Below are 26,029 nucleotides of genomic sequence, written 5' to 3' on the forward strand. Positions count from 1 at the left end.
GAAGAAGAAGAAGAAGAAGAAGAAGAAGAAGAAGAAGAAGAAGAAGAAGAAGAGTTGGTTCTTATATGCCGCTTTTCCCTACCCGAAGGAGGCTCAAAGCGGCTTACAGTCGCCTTCCCATTCCTCCCCCCACAACAGACACCCTGTGGGGTGGGTGAGGCTGAGAGAGCACTGATATCACTGCCCGGTCAGAACAGTTTTATCAGTGCCGTGGCGAGCCCAAGGTCACCCAGCTGGTTGCATGTGGGGGAGCGCAGAATCGAACCTGGCATGCCAGATTACAAGTCCGCACTCCTAACCACTACACCAAACTGGCTCTCTGGAGGGCCGCAGTTTGACTACCCCTGGATTAGGCAAATGTAATGGATTGAATGGCCATGGGGCTTAAACAGAACCTCGAGGTTGAGAAGCAGCAAACCACTCCCTCCATGCCAGTCCCTGTTGGGTACACAAAGAAAAACTGTGGTCCTGATGCCCTGTCTTTATGCTTCTTGGAAACATCTGGATGCTCGCCATTGCAAGTTAGTCCAGGCGAGAAGGGATCTGAACTGGTGAGAGCCTGATACTCTCTGCACTACAACGTGTAGGCTCATTCAGTTCCTATAAGAAAATGGTCTCTTCTTTTGTTGGTGGTGGACCACATCCAAGGAGAAGGTAACTGGCATCTGTATAGGAGGGTTATATAGAGTAGCGATCCCCAACCTGTGGGTCGCGGAACACATGTGGTCCATCGACTAATTAGAGGTGGGCCCTGAAGGACGCCTTCTCCCCCCCCCCCCCCCGGCCCTTTACTTCATCCCCCCCGGCCCTTTACAACACACTTTGGGTGTCATTGTCTCCCATCACTCCCAGATGGGACTATCTCGTTGCAGAGAAACAAGCTCAGGGTTCCCATTGATTTGTCATTGTCATGAGTTAACATTTCCATGAAAATAAAATGTCCCTTATGTTCATTGTTGTGGCGTGTCTGTATCTTATTTTGAAGGGATGTTTAAACATTACCATAGCGATCAGAGAGCGTTAGGGCAGTGGTTGAGAGTAGAGGAGTAAACTACCCCCCCACCGGGCCTCAGTAAAAGGCGTTGAGTGGTCCCCGGTGAGTGGTCCCCGGTGATAAAAAGGTTGGGGACCACTGATATAGAGGACTGACCTGAAGTAACAGTAGCCCACTCCATTCCACTGCATGTGGCCACAGCAGGCTGATACTCCCGCAGTGGATGTGGTTGGGCCATCATGCAAGAGCATACTGCAGTTATGCAAAGAGCATTACTCCCAGGAATAACATAGTCACCTTCTCATTCTCTCATTGCAGGTCAAGGCCAACGACTCTGACCAGGGGGCCAACGCTGAGATTGACTATTCCTTCCACCAGGCCTCAGATGTGGTTCGCCGGCTGCTCCGGCTTGATAGAGCCTCAGGCCTGATCACAGTTCAGGGCCCTGTCGACCGTGAGGACGTCAATGTGCTCAGGTTCTCAGTGATGGCCAAGGATAAGGGGGCCAACCCCAAAACGGCCCGTGCCCAGGTCGTGATCAGCATCAGGGACATGAACGACAATGCGCCATCCATTGAAATCCGTGGCATTGGCTTGGTCACCCACCAGGATGGGATGGCCAATATATCAGAAGACGTGCCGGTGGAGACCCCGGTGGCTCTCGTGCAGGTCTCTGATCGGGACGAGGGCGAGAACGCCGTGGTGACTTGCGTGGTGGCAGGCGATGTCCCCTTCCAGTTGCGACAAGCCAGTGACACTGGGAGTGACAGCAAAAAGAAGTACTTCTTGCAGACCACCACTCCACTTGACTATGAGGCGGTGAAGGAGTACACCATTGAGATTGTGGCCGTAGATTCAGGCAATCCACCCCTGTCCAGCACCAACTCCCTCAAAGTTCAGGTTGTCGACGTCAACGACAACGACCCTGTCTTCAGTCAAAGCTCCATAGAGGTGGCGTTCCCCGAAAACAACGCCCCAGACGATTTGGTCGTGGAAGTGAGCGCTACCGATGCAGACAGCGGGTCCAATGCTCACTTGGTGTACTCCCTCGACAAAGAGACTGTGCCCCAGGGCATTTTCTCCATCGATCCCGAGTCGGGGGAGATCCGGGTGAAGACCGTGCTGGATCGGGAACAGCAAGAGCGCTACGAATTCCTGGTGGTGGCTGCGGATAAGGGCAGCCCGAGCCGCAAAGGCACCGCCTCAGTCGCCATCAATGTCATGGACCGCAATGACAACGACCCCAAATTCATGCTCAGCGGCTACAACTTCTCCGTCACAGAAAACATGCCCCCCTTGAGCCCGGTGGGCATGGTGACCGTCATTGATGCCGACAAAGGGGAGAATGCCCGCATTCACCTCTCGGTGGAGCAGGACAATGGCGACTTTGTCATCCAGAACGGGACTGGGACTATCCTCTCCAGCATCTCCTTTGACCGCGAGCGGCAGAGCACGTACACCTTCAGGCTCAAAGCCGTGGACGGCGGGGACCCTCCCAGATCGGCCTACGTCGGGGTGACCATCAACGTGTTGGATGAGAACGACAATGCCCCCGTGATCATTTCTCCCTCCAACGCCTCCTACAAGCACATTCTGCCTCACACCAGTCCCGGGCAGCAGGTCATGAGCGTCGGGGCAGAAGACATAGACTCCGGGGTCAATGCGGAGCTGCAGTACAGCATCACGGGTGGAAACCCCTTCGAGCTCTTCAAGATTTCGCCCCACAGCGGAAACATCACCCTGGAGAAGGAGATTCTCCGCAAGCACCACGGGCTTCACCGGCTGGTGGTGCGCGTCAACGACAAGGGCAAGCCCTCCCACCATGGTACGGCCCTGGTCCACTTCTACGTGAATGAGACGCTGGCCAACCGCACCCTGCTGGAGACGCTGGTGGGGCACAGCTTGGACACGCCCCTGGACATCGACATCGCCGGCGACCCGGAGTACGAGCGCAGCAAGCAGCGCAGCAACATCCTCTTTGGCGTCATCGCGGGCATCGTCACGGTCACCCTGGTCATCGTGCTTGTTGTGCTGGTGCGCTATTGCCGCCAGAAGGAGGCCAAGAGCGGCTACCAAGCTGGCAAGAAGGAGACGAAGGACCTGTACGCGCCCAAGCAAGGAAGCAAAGGCAACAAAGCCAAGAGCAAGGTCAAGAAGAGCAAATCCCCCAAGCCACCCAAACCCGCGGAGGACGAGGAAGAGACGGGCCTGCAGAAGTCCCTCAAGTTCAACCTCATGAATGACTCGGTCAGTGACAGCCCCCGCATCCACCTGCCCCTGAACTACCCTCCGGGCAGCCCGGACCTGGGCCGGCACTACCGCTCCAACTCCCCCCTGCCTTCCATCCAGCTCCAGCCCCAGTCGCCCTCCGCCTCCAAGAAGCACCAGGTTGTGCAGGACTTGCCCGCCACCAACACCTTTGTGGGCACCGGCGACAGCAACTCCACGGGCTCCGAGCAGTACTCAGACTACAGCTACCGCACCAACCCCCAGAAATACTCCAACAAGCAGGTAGGAGAGCTCGTGCTGCACCCCGCCGCCACCCCCTCCCGCCACACCAGGGCCATATGGACGGAGGTGTGGGAGTGACCTGGACGCGGCCCGCTCTGCATGAAAGGACCTGGGCCTCTTGGCACGATGTCCGGGTGCGAGTCGCACCAGAGGACTGCTCGAGAAAGAGGCGGCCGGCCGGGCCAATGAGCAACTGTGGGGCGGGGGGCGGGGAGAGGACTTCCTGGCTGCAGGAAAGCCAAGCGGCCTCCGGGAAGCAGAACCCTGGCGCTTTTCCAGGGATGGGTGCAGCCTCTCGCCATGGCTGCTATTCTGGAGCCGTTGGCGGTAGAGCATGTTTCATGCCGGTCCTTTGCGGCCCGTCTTCGTTGCAATGAAAAGGGCTCGGAAGCTGCGTTGCAGGGTCTTGGAATCCGTGTCCTGAGCTCCGAGCACTCTCCCAGGAGATACCCGGGCAATAGGGGGAAAGGGTTGTCCCCGTCCCACTGCAACAGCCTGACATCACCAGCCAGTGCCTTGGGGGTGGGGTGCATGGGGAGAAGTGGCAGGACACGCGTGTGCATCACTGAGGTTTCTGCCTTGGAGGCTGTGCCAGTGCAGGGGGGGGGTCTCTGCTGCCTTGGGTGGGCAACTGCTGCCAGGGCTTTCTGTGCATGCCGAGAGTTGCTGTTGCGGAATGTCGGAGACGATGCGTCGAGCACGTGCATGGCGGAGCTCACTGCTGGAGGTGTGCAGCCTTTCCTTTCCCTCCCCCTCCCCTTTGTGGCGGGTGGAAGGGACCATTCCTGCTCAAAGGGGCTCTGAACTGGCTTGCGCATTTGGAAGCATGCAGGGAACACCGGCCAGCCATGGGGCTTCTGAAGGCTTGGCAGAGGCGTGAGCGTGAGCGCTTTGGGTCGGTCTGTCCGGCAGGGAGGGGGAAGGGATGTGGCACCAGATCCAGAGTTGTCGGGCGGGCGAGGGGGCTGGCTCCCCTTTGTTTTGTATCATTTCTTCTCCTGACTCAAGTGTGATTCCCACCCTGTTCAGGGAAAAGGTGTCTGCTGGTTGACCCCAATAAACATTTCCACTGCTGGTCAGCATGTCGTTGTTGTGTGAATGACTGGCCGTTGGGTCGCAGCCTGCGGTGATGGTGGGGGAACGAGAAGGGGAGGGGGAGGGTCTACAGAAACGATCCTTCAGTCAAGCAGGTGAGAAGCAGGTGAGGAGGGAAGGGATTCCGTTTTGCTCCCATCAGGCTCGGGAAGTCCCCCTCGGTTGTGTATGCATTGGGGGGGGGGCTCCTCTGATGCCCTCCTCTTCAGCGAAAGTCGAGGAGACTTAGGAGAAGAAAAGACAACAGAGATGGAGGACAGGAGAGGTTTACAGGAAGATGAAGAACGCGAAAGGAACAGAATGAGAGTTTTCTTCCTCCTCTTATTAGACCCGAGAGTTACGCAAGACATTTAGTTCTGAATGGGCTGAAGAAATTACATGCACGGTTTGCACAACTAATGCTTCAAAGTCCACCATCCCTGACAGCCCTCGGCATGGCCAAATTGACATTTTCTAGCCCTATGGCAGGGTGGTTAAACTGTGGATGTCCATAGACTGGCAGTGGATGATGGGAATTGTAGTACATGGATGTCTGGAGAGCCACAGTTTGGCCACCCCTGTGGCCTAATGGGATGCCCTTCAGATTCTGTGGAATTGTCTAAAGAGACCATGAGAAAGGGGTTGGGTTTGTCCTTAATCGATCCAGTCTGGCACGAAAGTCAGGATTTGCCTGTACATTAAGCTGCTTTACAATTGGTTTAAGTCACCTTTCTGACTCTTCCCCAAAGGAGAAGCATTGTCCCCACCTCCAGTGATCTTCACCTGTTGTGTAGAATCACTTCCCTGAGATGTAAATATAGAGCGATTCAATTTCATTTGAAATTAAGCTTGATTTAGAAATTTAAACGAATCCCATGTTAAAACAATATCAGAACCGTATCAGCATCAAGAAACGGGTCGTGTATCGCTACAGATCACCCAGGGCTAGAGTCCAGTTGATGTTATTTGAATTCACAGTCCCCAACCGAAAACTTTGCACCGGCTTCCCAGAACCCCTGGTTACGGAAGAGGGTCATGTCCCCGAGTACAGAGCTCCAGCAGATCAAAAAGGTGGACCGGAGCCCCTGGAGAAGGGTCTCCCAAAGGGTTATCAGGCTGGACTTTGCTGTTGTTTTGCAACTCATAAAACGGCTTCGTTTGATCAGCGTGCTCACTCCCATTCAGGGCACAACATTTAGCAGGCGTGTCTGGAGAAAATAAAATGCAAGTTGGTCATTAACTCTCTGCAAACAAGACTTTCCATTGAGTGACCTTCGTCGCTCCGGCTGCTCTCACGAACAGTGAAATGGGGCTTGCGGGGAGCTCTCTGTGGGAAGGCAGCTCTGCCCGATGGCTGCATTTCCCATGGGCGTAACTGGGGTCAGATTTAACATGCAGCCACAGTGCGGTTTGCTTGCTCCCAGGCCCGGATGTTCAGCAGTGAGTGACACATGGTGCTCACCCCATGGGAAGTACAGACAGAGCCCCTCCTTTGCCAGGCACGAGACTGGAGCCAGCAAGTCCTTGGCTCATGTTTTGCCTGGGCCGTGAACTTTGTGGTGGGCTCAAGACCCTTAACAGCAGCCATGAGCTTGAGTAAAAAGGGGAAGGGGGAGAGAAAGGGCTGCTTAACTCTTTCCCTCCCTCAGAAATGCACCTGGCAGACCTGACTGACCCCCCCCCATCCTCTCTAGAGTGACCCCACCCTCCCACGGCTTATTTTAAAAAGGACCAGGGGCAAGTTCCTCATAGCTGGACTAGCGTGCCCTCAGCTGTCACCTGCCATTTGCAGCCTTTAGCAGTCGTTTTTCAACATTTTGAGGGTTTTTTTTAATAACCTTTTTTTTGTAAAAAGAAAAAAAGAAGAAGAAGAAGAAGCACCTTTTCTAGCTTTTGGGAAATGAGGAGCGTCTTTGTATTCACTTTCAACTCATCGGAGCCACAGGCTATTTGCGCTTTCCCCGTTTTATTGTGTCACCCTAGCCCTGCGTGCCGTTTTAAGTGCCAGCAGTATGGGTCGTCACAGGCCACCCGTTGTGGTTCCCTGATAAACACGAGTGGCAGCCATCTTGTGCATTCCGGGCCCTGTGCTAAGAGGCAGCTGGGGGGGGGGGAGATCCCAGTGAGAGGGGCTGGGAAAGGGCTGTTTCTTTTCCTGAGGCTCTCACCCTGTCCTCTCCCAAAGTGACCTCCTGCTCCACAGCAGTGATGCAATGCTCTGCCACCCGCAGAAGAGGCTGTTCTTTCAGGATCCGGCAAAGACATCCCTTAGCAGATGACGCTTCGACCTGAAAAGTAAGAGTTGCTCCAGGATGCATCTAGCACTAATAAATCACCCCCAAGCAGCTCCAGGAAACAGTGGCTCCTACGGGTGGGCGGGAAGCATAACCAAAGCAGGAGGTATGTTGGTTTCTTCCAGTGCAGCTGACTTCTGGCGGCCCCAGCAGGGGGCTTTCAAGGCCTGTGAGCGGCAGAGGGGGTTGGCCATGACTTTCCTCTGCAGAGCCTTCCTCGGTGGTCTCCCTTCCAAACACCAACCCTGTTTAGCTTCCAGGTCTGACCAAGATCACACTCCGTTTCACGTCCCCAGAGGGAGGTGTCGAAAATGCCCTTTTGCCGGGAGCGATTTGTGGGAGACTGAACATATGGGCACAGAGCAGGCATTTCCTGTGGCTTGTGAACTATCTGCTGCTAGAAGCAGGTGTGTAAGGCCATTTCCATTATTGACAAAATTCACCCAATAGAATTGGAGCCAGCATTTGTACATTCTGTATGAGGATCTGGGAGAACCGTGTTCAAATACTTAACACTGACACTGGATGAATTTTGGCCAGTTGTACATACACTCAGTCTAACCTACCTCACAGGGTTGTTGTGAGGATGAAGCAAAAAAGGGAGAGCCATGACTTCCTTGGAGCAGAGTTTTGTGTGTATAGCAGCCTTTCTCAACTTTCTTGCCATTGAGAAGCCCCTGAAACATTCTTCAGGCTTCAAGAAACCCCAGAAGTGGTGTGAATGGGTAGAATACGGCAGCCCCCCCATTCCCATTCCTTCCAACCTGTCATTGGCCTTTTTGGGTGGGAGGGGGCAGGTTGACAGGACCGTATATGGTGCCATATAGGATGGAGCAGAGTTGTTCTCTCTTGCCCCAGAGAGACAGACTAGATCCAATGGGATGGAATTAATTCAAAGGAAATTCTATTGAAATCTCCGGAAGAAGTTCCTGACAGAGCGGCTTCTCAGTGAAACAGGCTTCCTCGGGAGGTGGTGGGTTCTCCATCCTTGGAAATTTTTAAACAGAGGCTGGATAGCCATCTGACGGAGAGGCTGATTCTGTGAAGGCTCAAGGGGGTGGCAGGTTACAGTGGATGAGTGATAGGGTTGTGAGTGTCCTGCATAATCCAGGGCGTTGGACTAGATCAGGGGTAGTCAACCTGTGGTCCTCCAGATGTCCATGGACTACAATTCCCATGAGCCCCTGCCAGCAAAGGTTGACTACCCCTGGACTAGATGACCCATGAGGTCCCTTCCAGTTCTGTGATTCTATGATTCTATGATCATATCACCCGATAAATCTTTAACGTATTTTTAAAATATATTAAAATTAATTAACTCCCACGCATTCGGGAAACCCTTCCAAAGTCATCAAGAAACCCTGGTTGAAAAACCCTGGCGTATCGTGCTAAATAGATAGAACTATCTCAGTCTCAAATTCCAACATGACCTCGAATTGCAGATCTCTGCCTGGGAAACAGAGACACGCATCAGGAACCTGCCCTGTCCTGGGAAGAGGCCCTACATGTGACGGCCCTGCGTTTGGAAGGGTGATTATCCTAATAACACTGATTCAAAACACACCCCTGGCCCTGATTACAGCTCTTGCTTAATGGCAGTCAGGACATTTCCCTTGCTCTGATGAGGATGCACTGCTGTGTTTGTTCTCTGCCGGGAGAGCTAGTTAATTACCGCTTTGCTGGAAGACCTGATTGAAAAATTGCACCCACCATTTTGTTCGCTGGTGACTGCAGTGGACATCACATGCTTTGAGATCCACCCTTTCCAGCAGGTGGACGCATCACAGAACATCCGATGATCTCCAGTGATGACCGGTGTGTGCTTGGATGTGGAGAACCTGCCCATTCCCTAGCAGTACCTTCGCAGTCATTGACCTTTCCACGTTTTCATTTCTCACTTTTCGCGGGAAGTAGATAGCTCTTCGAGAAGCAGTGGTCACTTACCTGTCCTGGATCCCAGGGCGGCTTTGTGCCCTAAGGGAGCGGGCCGAGTCAACTCTCATCTTGGCCACAAGGTAGGCAGCCTCAAAGCCTGGGCTCGCAACCTGAAATCGGCCAAGCATGTTCTTAGGACTGCAGCACGATCTTTTGAATGGTGCATGCAGATCTGCCCAGCAGTTATTCTGATCCCCCCTTGTGGACTCCTGTGCCAGCAAAGGTGGAGGTGGCACACAAATTAGTGGAGGTTGAGCGCTTTGGGGCGAAATGGTACACTTGAGATTAAGGCAGCAAAAGCCTCTTTTCTTATTTTTTGGAGACCCATTATGATTCCACCTTCTTTTGAAAGATGGGTCAGACAAAAGGAATTTGGTGCTCCAGCGTATTAAATTAAGGTGCTATATTTCCAAGCTCCCAACATGCATGCATTTCCTGGAATCCAGCAAACTACTGGTCAATACCCAGAGAGTGTTCTGCAGACATCGAACTACAGCAGCTTGGGTTGGAAAGTAGATCACGAAGGCTTCTTGATGCAATGGTATCTGGTGTCCTATTTTGACCTTGAAAAGACTTCAGCACCTTCTATGTGTTGGGAATCCCTAAAGGCTGGCATAATTTTGGAATGGGAAGCAATGTTCCTGAACATCTAGAAAACGAATCCTTTGGAAGAAACATAACTTCCCTTAGATATGCCAAGTGGGAAATGGCTCTGGCTCAGCCCAAAACTGAACATAGGGGTCCACACTCACCAATATCTTCCAGAGCATATCTCTTACGGAGTTCCGAGATTCTTCGACACACACATTTGAACTTTCTCTTATTTGTTTTTCCAACATTTTTAACATACTCAAATCTCCGGATTTGCATCATATAGACCAGGGGTAGTCAAACTGCGGCCCTCCAGATGTCCATGGACTACAATTCCCAGGAGCCCCCTGCCAGCGTTTGCTGGCAGGGGGCTCCTGGGAATTGTAGTCCATGGACATCTGGAGGGCCGCAGTTTGACTACCCCTGATATAGACCAACCACTGGACAAAAACCATTCTGCATGCTCGGTTTTGGAGACCGCTGGCTGGGCGAACGGTTTTTAAAAGGCTTCGGAGTGGAAAGATAGAGACGCTTTCATTTGGCTGCAGGCGGCTGCATCAACTGTGCTTCGGGTTGCCCCATTAAAGGGAGTGAACAGGTTGCATAAGGGAAGGCATTCTTTGCCTGATCTTCTGTGTGTGGGAGGAGTGGAGAAGCGCCGGCAAGCCACCACAGGTAGCGTGCCGTCATTCATGCCCTCGTGATTCCCAGGCTTGACTGCGCTCCTGTGTGTTTATGTAGGGCACACTGACAGTTCAAACACTTCCGCGGGTTCTGTAGGTTGCAGCCCACCTTCTGACGGGCAGGGCTTTTTAGGAATACCGAGTGTTCCATTGTCTTCCCTGGCTCCTGCCTCTAGTGGTGACGCATAAACAGGGTTATACATATCTGATTGTTAAGAAATACAAATAAACTTACCATTTTGTACTCAGCTGTTTCATCATCTGCACTCAGAAAAGCTGCATATTCCTGGGTGGAATAAATAGCCCTATTGTACACTGGGAAATACATCCCAGTTCAAACCTCCATCTTTCTTTTAAGATATAATATTCTGCACCCACTTTTTAAAATTCATGACCGTTGGTAACCCTGAAACTGGACACATTTTCTTTGGCTTTACACGCCACCCAGAAACTTTAGGGCCCAGCTTTATTTTTTTCACCCTTCAGAGTTTTAGATTTTAATGACTATCAGTATCTCTATGTGATCCGCTCTGTAGATACCTAAATCTGGTGACTGGGGCCATGAAGAGACAAGGCAAATCTTTCTACAAACCTGAGAAAAGCCCCACATTTTCAGAAGTACCTGTCGCTTTAAGAAACAAATGCCTTCAATGGCCACTGCTGGGCAACTGCAACAGTATTGCTGAGGGCATTTCTGCACCCATTAAATATAGTGAAATGCTTACCTTAGTAGTTGTTCTATTCCAGCCCCTCAATATGACATTGCCAACATCCAGCATCTGGGCAGTAACCAGCCGGCTACATCCTCTATTTTAAAGCGGGGAATCGCATAAAATGGATTCCCCAACCTATTTAGCATGAGCTACAGGAGAGCAACCAGCAGGAAACCAGCAGAGGAAAGGTATGGAGGCTCAAACGTGCTAAAGGCACCTGCTTTGTCCCACCCTCACACCCACCTCCCTTGTTCCCGGGGACGGGTATGACTTTTTAAAAAGGTCTAACTTCCTGGAGCAATGAATAGGCAGACAAGCATGCAGGCGATGACAGAAATATCCCCCCCCAGTTGTTACACAAAGCATGCCTCTCTAAAGCCCCCCCCCCCAAATCAGGAATGAGTAAAGTATCAAGACTCATGATTCCATAAGGGGTGGCATTTAAAAAGCATTATGCATTTTTTTAAAAATGGCATTTAAAAAGCGATATGATTAGATGCATAGACGTTTCAACGGAGAACTATGAATTTTTTTTTTAAACTAGTGGACATCACGGAACCTTTAATATAAGGAGAAAAGGGATTGGCTGGCTAGCTTGATTGACAGGCAGAAGAGGGTCGCATGTGAAATACGTTGGGTGGAAAGGAGTCAAAGAGGAGGGAGAGGTGAGGATAGGAAGGATGCCCAGAGGACGGAAAGAGGGAATGATGTGGAGAGAAGGAGATGTGGCCTTTGAAAGTCTTGCAAGTTCCCTGTCAGCAGCTACGCCCGGCTCAGTCAGCACCAGGCAATGTGGCTAGAGTTTTCTCCAGGAGTTGTTGCTGGGGGCTTGCTGCTGGGTAGGAAGGAGAGAAGGACAGAAAAGGGGGGAGAGGCTATGGAGGGGGCCAAGAAAGGGAATGAGGAAGTAGTGGAAAGGATGGGAAAATGAAATACCTTTGCAAGTCCTTCCAGGTCCCCAGCATGTCCTTTCCAAACACAAAATGTGCTCTTCAACTATTCACGGTTGCTGGCAATTTTTTAAAACCTATAACAAAATGAGGTATAAATGAGGTAACCCTGGTTGTCATCACAACAGAAAGCTAACCTATATCCCTCCTCTAAATACGCTTTGGTCTTCTACTGAGGTTCACCCAAAAGGCGCTACAAAAATGACAGGTGAATAGACTGGGTGCTACAATGAAATTTCTAGGCACCATGGAACCATGGCATCTGGGATTTGTCAAGCCCAGTGATAACCCTTGGAACTTGTCCAGTCTAACATCTGGCACGTGTACAACTTGCTTTTCCCAGTCATGTGAGGTGATACAGGCAGTGAAGCTGAAAGCTTCATTTGGAATTCTGACATTGCATGGGGGAATGCAGCCACAAAATGGAAGCCCCCGGGGGCCACAGCTTAAATTCAGTCACACGGTGTAGCTTAGGAGTTCCCATAGTGAGTGGTCTGCCCCTCCTGGGGGCAGAGGTTGGATCCAGGGAGGCAGTGAGGGGGCAGTAGGAGGCAACAGTCTGACTCTTCCTGCTGCGGCTAAGAAAAAGGGTGCCATTAAGGCAGGGGTAGCAAATGCTGGGAGGGGCTCATGGGAATTGTAGTCCATGGACATCTGGAGGTCTGCAGTTTGACTACCCCTAAATTAAGGATTCCTTGTTTGAAGCAAACTCTGGTTTGTACAAGGTACAAAAGGCAAGTACCCAGGCGAACTGGAGTTCATTTATTCCTTGCAAGCCCAGATTCTATGTGGAGAGCCAGCTGGGGTGCAGGGCAGGAATCAAATTGGCTACAGCTGGAAATGTGTTTCCTATTAAAGCAAATGGAAGCAAAACCCGAATGCAATAACTAAATCCATACTTTTAATACCGGCCATAAAGAACACGAATCAAGTTATTTCAGAACAATAATGAACTCCTATGGGGCGGGGAGGGATTAATGCATGTCTTTTCTCTTACCTTGCTTAGTTTATTCTGCTTTTGTTTGTCATGGGCAAACCTGACCTGGATAGGCCAGGCTAGCCCAATCCCGTCATATCTCGGAAGCTAAGCAGGGTCAGCCCCACAGAATATCAGGGTCATCATGATATGGGGACAGCCAATGGCAAACCACCTTCAAACATCCCTTGCCCAGCTGCCAGACAATCTTAGGATCTCCTGGCTGTATGACACACACGCCATACGATAAATCTAAATATAATAGTAATGAGGAGTTCCAAGGATGTGAACAGAAGGTGTAGAAATGGTACCCACAACAGCTAGTGTTTTTCCCAGCCAGTTCCCTGACTGCTGTCTAGAGCCTTGCTCTTTCCCCTAGAACAGTGTTCCCCAACCTTTTTATCACTGGGGACCACTCAACGCCAGGGACCACTCACCAGGGACCACTCAACGCCTTTTACTGAGGCCCGGTGTGTGTGTGTGTGTGGGGGGGGTAGTTTACTCCTCTACTCTCAACCACTGCCCTAACGTTCTCTGGTCGCTATGGTAATGTTTAAACATCCCTTCAAAATAATATACAGACACGCCACAACAATGAACATAAGGAACATTTTATTTTCATGGAAATTTTAACTCATGACAATGACAAATCAATGGGAACCCTGAGCTTGTTTCTCTGCAACGAGATAGTCCCATCTGGGAGTGATGGGAGACAATGACCCAAAGTGTGTTGTAAAGGGCCGAGGGGGGGGGGAGAAGGCGTCCTTCGGGGCCCACCTCCAATTAGTCGACGGACCACATGTGGTCCGTGGCCCACAGGTTGGGGATCGCTACCCTAGAACAGTGGTCCCCAACCTGTGGGCGTGCGGGTGCGGCCCGATGCGCGGGCGCGGCCCGATGGCGCGGCCCGATGCGTGGGCGCGGCCCGCGGGCACGGCCCGCGAGTGTGGCCCGATGCGTGGGCGCGGCCCGCGGGCACGGCCCGTTGCGTGGGCGCGGCCCGATGCGCGGGCGCGGCCGATGCATGGGCGTGGGCCGCATGGGCCGCGGGCCGTGCCCCGATGCCCTGCCGGTCCTTTCTGAGGTTGAGGACCACTGCCCTAGAAGACAAGGGAGATTCGGAACCTGGGCTGAATATGCACGGAGTTTTTATTCCAATCCCTGGTCGATTCAATCCCTGTCGTCTACACTGAATGCGATTTCCGTTTTGATTTTGTCTGATTTAAATTTTCCCTCTGCAACAAGCATGATTGATCTGGAGTGACCCTACCTTTCCCCCGCAGTATTCTGTATTGGATATAAACCTTGATATTTGATAAATCAGCATGAGTAAGCATGCAGCTGTCTGCTTGCCCCAAAATAACTTGCTGCTGAGCCTCCAACACTGTAGAAAAGCCCTGATTGGCCAGGGTGTCAGTTCAAAGGCTTCCTTGTTCCCTAGTTGCAAGGCTTCCTTTAAGGGGAAGCCCTAACTTCTCTCAGCAGAAGCTCCAGAAGCCCTTACTTCTCTCAGCAGAGATTTTATTTTTGGATTTGTTCCTCCTCTGCTGTCTCCAATCCTCCCCCCCTCCTATTCAAGAAAATAAAGAGGCTCCTGCTGCACTTGGCTCCCCCTCCCCCTTCTGAGCTTCCCTAATCACGTGCAGAACACTTTCTGTTTCAAGGGTGGGGGGGGGGAATAGAGGAAGACCTGAGTTCAAATCGATCTGAATTCAGCAGGATTCACGGCGGAATAAACAAAGTAAGTGCAGAATCAGCCCTAGTCTGTGCGTTTCCCGAGCTCCCCTGGAGCCGCAACACACAGCAGGTCCTACCCATAAATTTGACAGAGGCCTGGTGTGCATCAGTGCCAAGAGAGCATCCCCCACCTTGCGGTTTCACTGCAATCCTTCTTATCGACAGAGAGGGCTCTTCCAGGGAAGCCATCTCTGCACTGTCAGGACTGCAGTAGCACCTGGCTGTCTCCCAGGTTGGAGAGGCTCTTTCTTGGAGGCTTCCCAAAGCTAAAGCATACATGTTTTCTGGTAAGATAGCTACATTTAAAAGGCTGGGCTTTGGTGGCCAGATACAGCTAGAATCACAGCTCTATTCCAAGCCCTCAGAATGGAAGGGACTTTCAGTACAAATGCAGAAATTGCTAGAATCTGCATGGCAACACATTACACCTTTTGCTGGGTTGGTTAGATTAGAAGCTTGTGGTTTTGGAAGGCAGGGTAAGTAGCAGAGGGGCAAAGGGGATGGGAAGGTATAATTCATGTCGAATTGAGGTGGTTTTTTATGAAGAAGAAAGGAGCCTGGGGTTCAGCCCTGCATCTCAAGACTCACATCTCCAATCCGCCCTCCAGCAGCCCTTTCGCTGGAGTTGCTTTCAGGTGACACAGAAGCACAAAAGCCTTAGCATTTTTGCTGCTATGTGAAAACAATGGAATCACGGGTGTGGCCTGGAGCTTGAAGGAGTTGCCAGTTCTGGCCTGGATCAAGTTCAAGGTTTTGGTTTTAACCATTAAGGCCATCTGTGGCTTGGGCCCAGCCTGAGGGACCACTTGTGTCCTCATGCCCCCCGCAGGGCTCCTGACCTCAGAGATATACACCTGGCTTCAACCTGGGCCAGGGCTTTTTCGTCCCTGGCCCCAACCTGGTGGAATGAGCTCTGAGGAGAGCTGAGAGCCCTAACGGAACGATCAGCATTCCACAGGGACTGTAAAACGGAGCTCTTCCTCCAGGTCTTTGGTTGAGGCCAGGTTCTTAAGATCACTGGGCCCCACTCAGTCTATGCTATATCATTAAGCAGACCCCATGATGGTTGTCTGTGGAGGGGAGGAGGGAACTTCACTATCTTGATGTTTTATTGGGATGCTGGTTTTAGGGGATGGGTTATATATTGGGGGTACGACTTTTCTGTGACCCGCCATGAGCTTTGGAAGAAGGCGGGCGGGCGGGCGGGCGGGCGGGCGGGCGAAAGAAAGAAAGAAAGAAAGAAAGAAAGAAAGAAAGAAAGAAAGAAAGAAAGAAAGAAAGAAAGACTTTAATCCCATGAGAGCCAGTGATGTATAGGAGTCAGGGAGTCATACTAGGATCTGGAAAACCCAGGTTCGAATTCCCACTCTGCCATAAAAGGTTGTCTGGGTGATCTTGAGTCAGTCATACATTGGAGGCATAACTTACCATACAGGGTTATTGTGAAGATAAAACAGAGGAGATAACATAGTAAGCTGTTCTGGGTCGCCATTAGGGAGAAAGTGGGGTTTGAGATAAATAAGTTCTAGATGATCCAAAACCCCAGGCTGGGGAAGTGGACTTATCTTGCTTTTGGATACTTTGGCCATCCATGTGACCCATGGTAAAGTGCAAAGATGACAAAGTGGTCACCTCTGTTCAGTGTCCATCCCGGGGGTTAAAGTGTATATGTTAGGCCATCTTATTTACATACTAGTTTCAAAGCCCGTTCCTAAGAACGAGCCTTGAAAGGGTCCACTCCCCTGGCCCCTGGCCAGGCAGCTTAAGGTGGCTTTGGGCTGCAGCTCACAGCTGGATCAAGTGGGGGGAGGGCTGGCCCAGGACAGAGCTCCTTAGCAGGCAGTCAGCATGCCGGGAGGCCCTCATAAGCAGGCCCTGCTTAGCAGTTAGTAGGCCAAGAGGCCCGCATTAGCAGGCCCTGCTTAGCAGGCCAAGAGGGCCTGGTTAGCAGACCCTCCACCAGACTCTTTGCCCAGGGCCCTCTCCAATTACCTGCTGCTGGCTCCAAACACTAAGGTGCTTCTGAGAGCAAAGAGGCTAGAGTCCAGGGACAGAGGACAGGAGCTGCAGGGGCACCCTGATTGGCCCTATTCCAACTTGGACAGCCGGACACGTTCCACCACACAGACTGTTTCACAAATATATAGAGGAACCATGGATAAGGATAGAGGAACCATGGATAAGGATGTATGTTAAATGCATATTTTAAAATGTATATGTTAGGCCATCTTATTTATTTTATTTAGTTTTGCGAATGGGTGGGAGTTAATTAATTTAAAAAATATTTTTAAATGTGTTAAACTTTTATTAGGTGGTATGACCACATATGGTCATGTCTGCCTCCCTCCCCAAATGGCCAATGACGGCGCCGGAGGAGGTGGGAAGGGGAGGGGCCCTGGGTGGGCGTGTCCACAGCTCTGCTTCCCAACCATATTCTGCACTATCATGCCACTTCTGGGGTTTCTTGAAGCCAAAAGACTGTTTCAGGGGCATCTGAAGGGTCAAAAAATTCAGAAAGGCTGCTGTAGTCCAACATCCTGTCTCGGGCAGTTTCTCTAGAGGTCCAACAGCAGGGCACAGAGGCTGAGATCTTCCCCAGATGTTAGCTTCTGGCCCTGGGATTCAGAGGTTGACTACCTCCGAATGTGGACGTTCCCTTAGTCACCATGACTACGTGCCACTGATAGACCCATCCTCCATAGAATGGTTAAGGGACCAAGGCCCAGCTGAGGGAGATCCCTGGCTGAATCCTATAAACCAATTCAAGTAACCTTAAAGAAGCCAATCTCAGTCAGTAATATCCACCATGCGGAGGCCTCCTTTACAGGACTGGTATAAGGACTGCCCTCAAGGTCATGTATATGAAGGGATATGACCTCCCTGCACAAATGCAAAGTGTCACAATAATAATGGCCGGCCCTTTCTTCCAAACCCAGATTTGTGTCCTTCTTTCCTGGTGGTTTTTGGTTTTGAAGATTGCATCTTCTCTTGACCCACTGGCTCCATCTTGTGGTGGGTTGCTGGCTGTAGTGTGGGAATGGGGCCTCGGCTGTCCCCTGAGCTCACAACGGCTTTGACTTTTTAGAGCAGAGTGCCCCAGTGCTGTGGGGATGTTGTGGGGCAGTGCTTGGCCTAGCTTTAACTTCAAGGGCAACAAGCTTGCTTGAAACTGATCTTGGCCTTCTGTCTCTTCCTTGCATGGAGACAGGGCCAGGCAGGTCTCTATAGATCATCCTGTGCTCTTGCAATGGGGCAGGTGGATGAGTTGTTCCTGCTGGATAGTGCCCCACCCCCAATAGGGGGGAAAGGCAAGAACATAAGAGAAGCCATATTGGATCAGGCCATTGGCTCATCGCATCCAACACAGTCTCAAAACCCAGGTGCTGTCAGATCCACCAGTGGGACCAGAACTCCATAATCCGTCCCATTGTTACCCCACACACACACACAAACACCAACTTTACAGAGCATCGCTGTCCCATCCAGAGTGTCCCATCTATGAGAACATAGATGTATCAGGCCAATGGCCAATGGCCCATCCGTCCAACACTCTGTGTCACAGAGTGGCCAAAACCTAGATCAGGCGTAGTCAAACTGTGGCCCTCCAGATGTCCATGGGCTACAGTTCCCATGAGCCCCTGCCAGCAAATGCTGGCAGGGGCTCATGGGAATTGTAGTCCATGGACATCTGGAGGGCCGCAGTTTGACCACCCCTGACGTAGATGATATCAGGAGGCCTATCAGTTGGGCCACAATTCCAGAAGCCCTTCCGCTGTTGTCCCTCAAGCACCAAAATACTGAAAATTAATGCCCCAGGTAAAGGCTTCCATCTTTACCTTGTGGCTAATAGCCACAGATGGATCTCTGCTCCAGATATTTCCCTAGTCCCATCCTGTAGTTGTCTATGTTTGTAGTCACCACCAGTTGCTGCGGTAGTGAATCCTACACGTTAAGTACTAGGTGCCTCCCTCTCTCAGCCCCCCTTAACAACAGCCATAATCATTGCCCACTTCAACTCCCCTTTCGGTATTTCTGCTTGTGGCTGAATATTTCTCCCAGTGCTTAGCCTGAACAGGGTTTTCAGGATCTCAGTTTGCAATCCTCGTTTTAGGATCAGGGCCCTCCCCCTCAGACCTTTGCCAACACCAACCAGTCACCTGCCTGCTTGGGTGGATGAGTGATCTGATAGCCAGTAGGAACCCAAAGCAGCTGATATTGTTTATTTATTTTATTTTATTAATTTTTGGATTTTTATTCCCACCACTCCCAAAAACGGCTTGTGGTGGGTTACAATAGTCCATCATTGAAACCCCCCCCCAATAAAACCCCATTAAAATATCAAAACTGGACATAAAATTACAAGAAAACATGATGGTATAAATCACTCATAACAACTACCCATCCTCCCCCATAACACCCGTGGAGGAAGTGGCAGGAAGGAGCCGTAACCCCACGGCATGGATCAGGGGTAGTCAAACTGTGGTCCTCCAGATCTTCATGGACTACAATTCCCATGAGCCCTGCCAGGAAATGCTGTCAGGAGCTCATGGGAATTGTAGTCCATTGACATCTGGAGGACCATAGGTTGACTACCCCTGCCATAGATGGCCCTGGCGTACTGCTGCTTAGCACCAAGGGGAGCCCCAATCTGATCTTCCTCTCAGCCCTGGCCTCTACCATAAACCTGGTGGAAGAGCCCCATTCTGGAGGTCCTATGGAACTTGGAAAGCTCCCACAGGGTCCACAGCTCCTCCGGGAGCTCATTCCACCAATTTATCCTTGCAACAACCCAGTGAGTTAGGTCAGACTGATCCAGAGTGTGATCCAGAGTGTGATTGGCCCACAGTCACCCAGCATGTTTCCACGACAGAGAAGAGAGAGAGAACCTGGATGCCCCATATTCTAGTCTGACACTCTGACTGGTGTGCTACATGGTCTCAGATCTCCAGGCCCTAACTGGGAGCTGGCAGCCCTAAGGGCTTTATATTTCTTATGACACTTGCTATGACCCAATGATGGATTTGTTGTTTTGTTTCCAGTTTTAGTTTGGCACTCACATTGCAAACCCTCCTTAACTTAGGGCCCACAGTGTTGAAGAACCATCTCTCCCTGCCTGGTGTCATGGGGGCAGCTTCCTAGTAAGGCTTGGTGCCAGCATACACACACACACACACACACACACACACACACACACACACACACACCCATACATTCTGCTGCAACCTGGTGTTCTGGATGACTCTGGCCAGGCCTGATTCAGATATAGGCATGCATTTAAGAAGCCCTATGCATCTAGTTGGCTTTTCTACACCAGATCATTAAACTTCTAGCCAGAAGTATACCTCAGTAACACTATAGATTCATTCTGGGTACAGTACACAAGGAACTACTGCTGGTTATTACTTAAAGCATACATGCTGCATTCTTAACATAGACTAATTCCACAAAGCATTATACCATCAATCCATTCATCCAACTTATGTAGATAATTAAAAGAGAGCAATAACATGAGTGAGTCCATGAAAGTTCCTTCCCCCAAAGGTTAGCAGGTCACAAGCAAGGAGCCCCTTCTGAGAAGCTCCCAATCATTGTAAATTCCCATATTTAAATCATCTAACAATAGCCAGCAGTCACATTTGATAAGGGCATGCATTCCTGACTGTCACATTATCTTATAACTTCCAACAGCATGCTTAAAATGTCTTCTTATATGCTAGCCCATTCTTACTGCTTTACTTTAAAATAATAATGACAGGTTTCTCATATCTTCTGGCCTTCAATCAATATGCCCAATCCTTGAACCATATGGATGTTCTTGTGATTCTCAGATGCTTGTGTACATGGGCCTGAACAGATGACTACTGATAATGGGTTAGACCAGTGGTCCCCAACCACCGGTCTGTGGCCTCGGCAGCGGCGAGAAGCTCGCCAGGCTGCGAGCAAATAGGCCGCCAAAGTGGCTGATTAGCTTGCGGCCCAGCAAGCTTCTTGCTGCGGGAGGGGGGGAGAGGGAAGCGTGGCCCCCGGCACACCACTGGCACAAACGTGCATGCGCGGACCTGCTGCGCATGTGTGTTTGTGCCCGGTGGGGGCGCAAACGCGTATGGCAGTTTCGCACATGCACGTTTGCGCTCTCGGTGGAGTTGCAAACATGCATGGATGTCAGGTCCATGCATGCGCATCTTCATAGGGCTGCCACGCATGTGCGGGCCCCTGGGTTGCCCCCTCCTCCCACCCCTTGGCAGCAGGCCGCAACGATAATAAGGTTGCGGACTGCTGGGTTAGACCATATAATTCTTACTACTCTGTCTTCTTACTGCCCTTAAGGGCTATTCTGTTTTGGTTCTCCAGACTTCCTTCTGGGCATGATTCCCTGAGGGGCAAGGTTTGTTCTGATTATGTGTACCACAACAGCTTCTGTGACCTTTTTTGGTCAAGTCTGGCAAGTTTAAATTTCCAACCATATCCATGACTCGGGGTTCAGTCTTTCTCAGTGGGTGCCTCATACTTGTGGAACAATCTCCCAAAAGAGGTTGTGGGTAGGGTTGAGCGCTTGGGATCGGTTTGGCAGTCTTGGCGATCACTGAAGCCCGAGGGAGCCAGCACCATGCCACGGAGAGGAGGGGTGGTGGCAGTGGCACCGGCTGCCCCTGGCTTTGGTGATGGCCGAGGTGTCCGAACCGAGCCGAAGCACTCAACCCTAATTGTGGAGGCTCCTGTTCTCGTGGCTTTCCTTCACAGCTTCAAAAGAAGGTTGTTCTGGACACCTTTGGTGGCACCAGGAGCCTAGGCAAAAGGGGAAGAGCCTGCTAGTATGGTACAAGGTGTTTTACAGATGGGCATCTACATATTATATGGCTTTTACCCACTTTGGATCCTGAGGTGTTTGGAAGAAAGCCAGGTATATAGATAGTTTAAGTAAGGAAAGAGGAAAGAATAGCCAATGGTCCAGCAAGTCCAGCATCCCATTTCATACAGTCATCAGCTGGCTGTCCTGGAGAGCCTGCCAGAGATGCCTGTCAGCCAGGTTTAAACCTCTTGTCGTTGCCCCCCGGGGTTGGTATTCAAAGGCTTCCTGCCTCTGAACATGGAAGTTCCACTTAGCCATGGAGACTGATAGCCGTTAACGGAACTGTCCTCCATGAACATCTGCAGGTAAACTTCTTTGACAATGACGCCAAAGAGGATGTTGCCATGCTGCTTCCTGCGTTTGTACGCCATGTCGGCAGCGATGTCGATGTCCAGGGGCGTGTCCAAGCTGTGCTCCACCAGGGTCTCCAGCAGGGTGTGGTTGGCCAGCGTCTCATTGATGTAGAAGTGGACCAGGGCCGTGCCATGGTGGGAGGGCTTGCCTTTGTCACTGACGCGCACCACCAGCCGGTGAAGCCCGTGGTGCTTGCGGAGAATCTCCTTCTCCAGGGCGATGTTTCCACTATGGGGTGAAATATTGAAGAGCTCGAAGGGGTTTCCACCCGTGATGCTGTACTGCAGCTCCGCATTGACCCCGGAGTCTATGTCTTCTGCCCCGACGCTCATGACCTGCTGCCCGGGACTGGTGTGAGGCAGAATGTGCTTGTAGGAGGCATTGGAGGGAGAAATGATCACGGGGGCATTGTCATTCACATCCTTGATGCTGATCATGACCTGCGCATGGGCTGTTTTGGGGTTGTCCCCCCTATCCTTTGCGATCACTGAGAACTTGAGCATATTGATGTCCTCATGGTCGACAAGACCCTGAACAGTGATCACACCTGAGGCTCTATCAAGCTGGAGCAGCCGGCGAAGCACACTTGAGGCATGGTGGAAATAATAGTTAATCTCAGCGTTGGCCCCCTGGTCGGAGTCATTGGCTTTGACCTGCAAGGAGAGAAAGAAAAGGTGACTTACGTTACTCCTGAGAGTAATGCTCTTTGCGTAACTGCTGTATCGTCTTGCATGATGGCCCAACCACATCCACTGTGGGAGTGTCAGCCTGCTCTGACCACAGGCAACGGAATGGAGTGGGCTTCTGTTACTTCAGTTCAGTCCTCTGTATAACCCCTCCTATACACATAGCCAGTTTCCTTCACTTCTCCTGGATGTGGTCCACCACCAACAAAAAAAGAGACCATTTTCTTATAGGAACTGAATGAGCCTACACGTTGTAGTGCAGAGAATATCAGGCTCTCTCACCAGTTCACTTCCCTTCTCACCTGGACTAACTTGCAACAGTGAGCATCCAGATGTTTCCAAGAAGCATAGAGGCAGGGCATCAGGACCACAATCTTTCTTTGTGTAAAGCGCCCAAAATAAAAAAAAAATGACTGGCATGGAGAGAGGTTAGCTGCTTCTCAACCTGGATGTTCTATTTTGCCCCCATGGCCATTCATCCCCATGCATTTGTCTATTCCCTCTTTAAAATGGCTGAAGCCAGCTCCAGGGAGCCCCACAGTCGGAATGCGTTCTGTTACAGTCTCAGTCTCTCTGATACTGGCTTTAGTTCAATATTGCGTGGTGTTTTATGTTGTTAATCAGGTTTTATTTTGTGAGAATTGGGCAGGTTCCCTGAAGAGGTGGCACAGTACCTAGCTAAATAAACTTGATGCATTGCGTGGAGAAATATGTTCTTTATTTGTCTGTTTTGAATTTACTGCCAAGAAAGGCTGTTCCAAAAGCCAGTGAACAGGTCCCTGAGTCAAAGCAATAGGAAGGAAGTGGGATGTGCCCAGGGCAGGGCAGGGAAGCTTTTCTCCTGGGCTGGGTGTCGAGGCTCAGGTCATACACCAGAAGCACGTTGCTGTGCGGTTCTCCAGCCTGGGCTGCCGTAGGGAGCGCTTGGGAAACCCAGGATCTCCACCTTGTCTGCTTTGGGGAGGGAAGCAACAGTGGAAATCCCCAGTTCACTTGAGGGGTCAGATCCCTGCCCCTGGGGAATTGCAGTTTCTGAGGAATTGGAGAGGGGGCTGGGAACAGCAGCCATGGAAAGAGGCAACCCAGAGACCAGAGGGGCAGGACAGACTTTAGCAACATGGGCGCATGACAATCTGTTTAGAAACTGGGTCATAGAATCATGGAGTTGGATGGGGCCAGAAAGTCAACCAAGGGCAGTCCCCTGCTCAATGCAAGACCATCATGAAGCATATCTGACAAGTATTCCTCCAGACGCTGTTTGAAGACCACCAGTGTGGGGAGCTCACCATCTCCCTAGGCAGTTCATTCCACTGATAAATCACTCAGACTGTAAAAATGGCTCTATTGCATTGATGTTTCCCTCAATGGGCAAGATGGACCTCAGTTTCAGTCTGCCCTGGTCACACACATTCTAGAATCTCCCCTCATGCCCACTTGCTGTGAGATTTATTTGTGGGAGGTGCCACCACGTCTGAGAGGGGACCAAACCCCCTGGCACCAGGGCCGATCTCCTGCTCAAGCAGTATCTGAGAAGACCACCCCTTATTCCCCCTTTGCAAGCTGCTGAAGGTGTTCAGCAAGCCAGGCCAAACGATGTGCCACCCTTTGACCCTCCCATCAAGGCAGCAGCTCACCTGCAGCACGGAGTGGCCGATGGGGCTGTTCTCCAGGAGCTCCGCCTCATACAAAGACTTCTCAAATTTGGGTGCGTTGTCATTCATGTCCAGAATGGTGATGTGCAGCAGGGCAGTGCTTGCCCGAGGGGGGCTGCCCCCATCCTGCACTTTGATGGTGAGGTCATAGGACTCAGACTGCTCTCGGTCCAGGTTGCCCATGACAATTAGCTGTGGCAGCTTCTCATCCTGGTCCTCGGCCACCCGCAAGCTAAACAGCTTCTGGGCGTCCGAGCCGGGCATCAGCTCGTAGGAAGCCACACCGTTGTCCCCCATGTCGCGGTCCATGGCCAGCGGGATGGGGAAGACCATTCCGATTTTGGTGTTTTCGGGGATGGCCAGTGCGATAACAGGAGAGGCGAAATTGGGGGTGTTGTCGTTGATATCCAGCACCTCGATCTGCCCCTCCAGCAGGCGTGGCCTATTGCTCATCAGGTCCGTGATGGAGATTTCGAACTCTAGGAAGCAGGGCTCCCCAGGAAAGAGCCACTGGCACTTACGCAGGCTCTCCCGGTCGATGGAGGTCTCGGTGGTGTAGATGTCGCCGGTCTTGCCGTCCACGCGCAGGTAGGGGGCCCCCACCTCCAGTTTGTACAGGTGCCCCATGTCTGGGAAGCCGTAGTCTGCTGCCAGGCTGCCGATGAGGGTGTTCGGCGGCTGCTCTTCTTGCACTTTGTAGACCACCCGTGTCCCGGAGCCCAGGTAGGGGAGCTGGAGGAAGAGCCACAGGCCCAGGCAGGAAGCCAGCTGCTGCATGCCGAACCGTGGCGGGGCTGAAAGAAAGCAGAGACAGGCAGGGTGTTACGGAGAAAACGGCTCGCCGCCTGCCCTAATCTTCCCGCGCGGCAGCAAGTCGGAGGCTCAGGGCTACAGCTGCGGTCTTCCGCAGAGCAGGCAGGCGCTTGCATGTGCCTTGCTCCTCCTGGGAACAGGTGAACTGTTCTCAGCCTCGGCGTGCCTGAGTAATCACCCCAGCCCCGATACCAGCCTGGCCCCGCCTGCCTGTCACCGAACCAAGCCTCACCTACTGCTGCTCTGCACCTTAGTCTGCAACTCCAGGCAGGGAGTCAAGGAGGGAGGAGTTTGCCGGCAAAGGACGTGCTGGCAACAGGAAGTTCCTTCTCGGGGACAGAGACACCTGACTACTATTTATTTATTTATCTATCATTATTACAGTTACACCAGGAAGCATCTCAAACATATATATAGCCAAGTAGGTACAATGGTTATGCAAACAGATTGGGCTGTCCCCTAAATACTGATATCTAAGTTTTCAATCCACTAAATCATAACTGGGGAGAGTACAAGGAGCCCTGTCGTATCTCGCTGGAATACAGGATGCACACACTCCTATGAGAGATGGAAAATAGCTTGGTAGGCTGCACCACAATCCTATTCAGCACCTGGTATTTTGTCCCGTTTTAACCACAGGTCTGCATCACTGCCAAAGTCATAGAATCATAGAATAATACAGTTGGAAGGGGCCATACAGGCCATCTAGTCCAACCCCCTGCTCAACGCAGGATCAGCCCTAAGCATCCTAAAGCATCCAAGAAAAGTGTGTATCCAGCCTTTGCTTGAAGACTGCCAGTGAGGGGGAGCTCACCACCTCCTTAGGCAGCCTATTCCACTGCTGAACTACTCTGACTGTGAAAATTTTTTTCCTGATATCTAGCCTATATCGTTGTACTTGAAGTTTAAACCCATTACTGCGTGTCCTCTCCTCTGCAGCCAGCAGAAACAGCATCCTGCCCTCCTCCAAGTGACAACCTTTCAAATACTTAAAGAGGGCTATCATGTCCCCTCTCAACCTCCTTTTCTCCAGGCTGAACATTCCCAAGTCCCTCAACCTATCTTCTTGGGGTTTGGTCCCTTGTTGTGAGGATAAAGTCCGTTTATCCTCTATTAGTCGTCTTCCATATTTTACGCAGCAGGTCAGATCCTGCAGACTTCTCGTTGACGCTTATCAGGTTATGTGTATCATGTGGAAATGATGCCATGCAGGTTT

At 51.3% G+C, this 26,029-nt stretch overlaps 2 protein-coding genes across 6 annotated transcripts in view; one reads left to right on the forward strand and one right to left on the reverse strand.

The window, feature by feature from the left end:
- Positions 1-26,029, forward strand: part of PCDH1 (protocadherin 1) — a 119,618-nt gene that overhangs the window by 21,297 nt on the left and 72,292 nt on the right. For all 5 annotated transcript variants that reach the window (XR_013226468.1, XM_077309574.1, XM_077309572.1 and 2 more), the window contains exon 3: positions 1,313-3,505. Coding sequence is in view for 4 of the 5 variants with exons in the window: in XM_077309574.1 (XP_077165689.1) it covers positions 1,313-3,505 (2,193 nt within the window). In the remaining variant the exon portion in view is untranslated. The remainder of the gene's footprint in view (positions 1-1,312; positions 3,506-26,029) is intronic.
- Positions 18,658-25,060, reverse strand: LOC143823710 (protocadherin-1-like). The gene is made up of 2 exons (XM_077310265.1): positions 23,983-25,060; positions 18,658-22,315 (listed from the first exon to the last, which is right to left on the reverse strand). Exons 1-2 carry the CDS (start codon positions 24,775-24,777, stop codon positions 21,488-21,490), a joined length of 1,623 nt encoding a protein of 540 aa, XP_077166380.1. The 5' UTR covers positions 24,778-25,060; the 3' UTR covers positions 18,658-21,487.

Source organism: Paroedura picta, chromosome 14 (genome assembly GCF_049243985.1).
Source record: "Paroedura picta isolate Pp20150507F chromosome 14, Ppicta_v3.0, whole genome shotgun sequence".
Lineage (NCBI taxonomy): Eukaryota > Metazoa > Chordata > Lepidosauria > Squamata > Gekkonidae > Paroedura > Paroedura picta.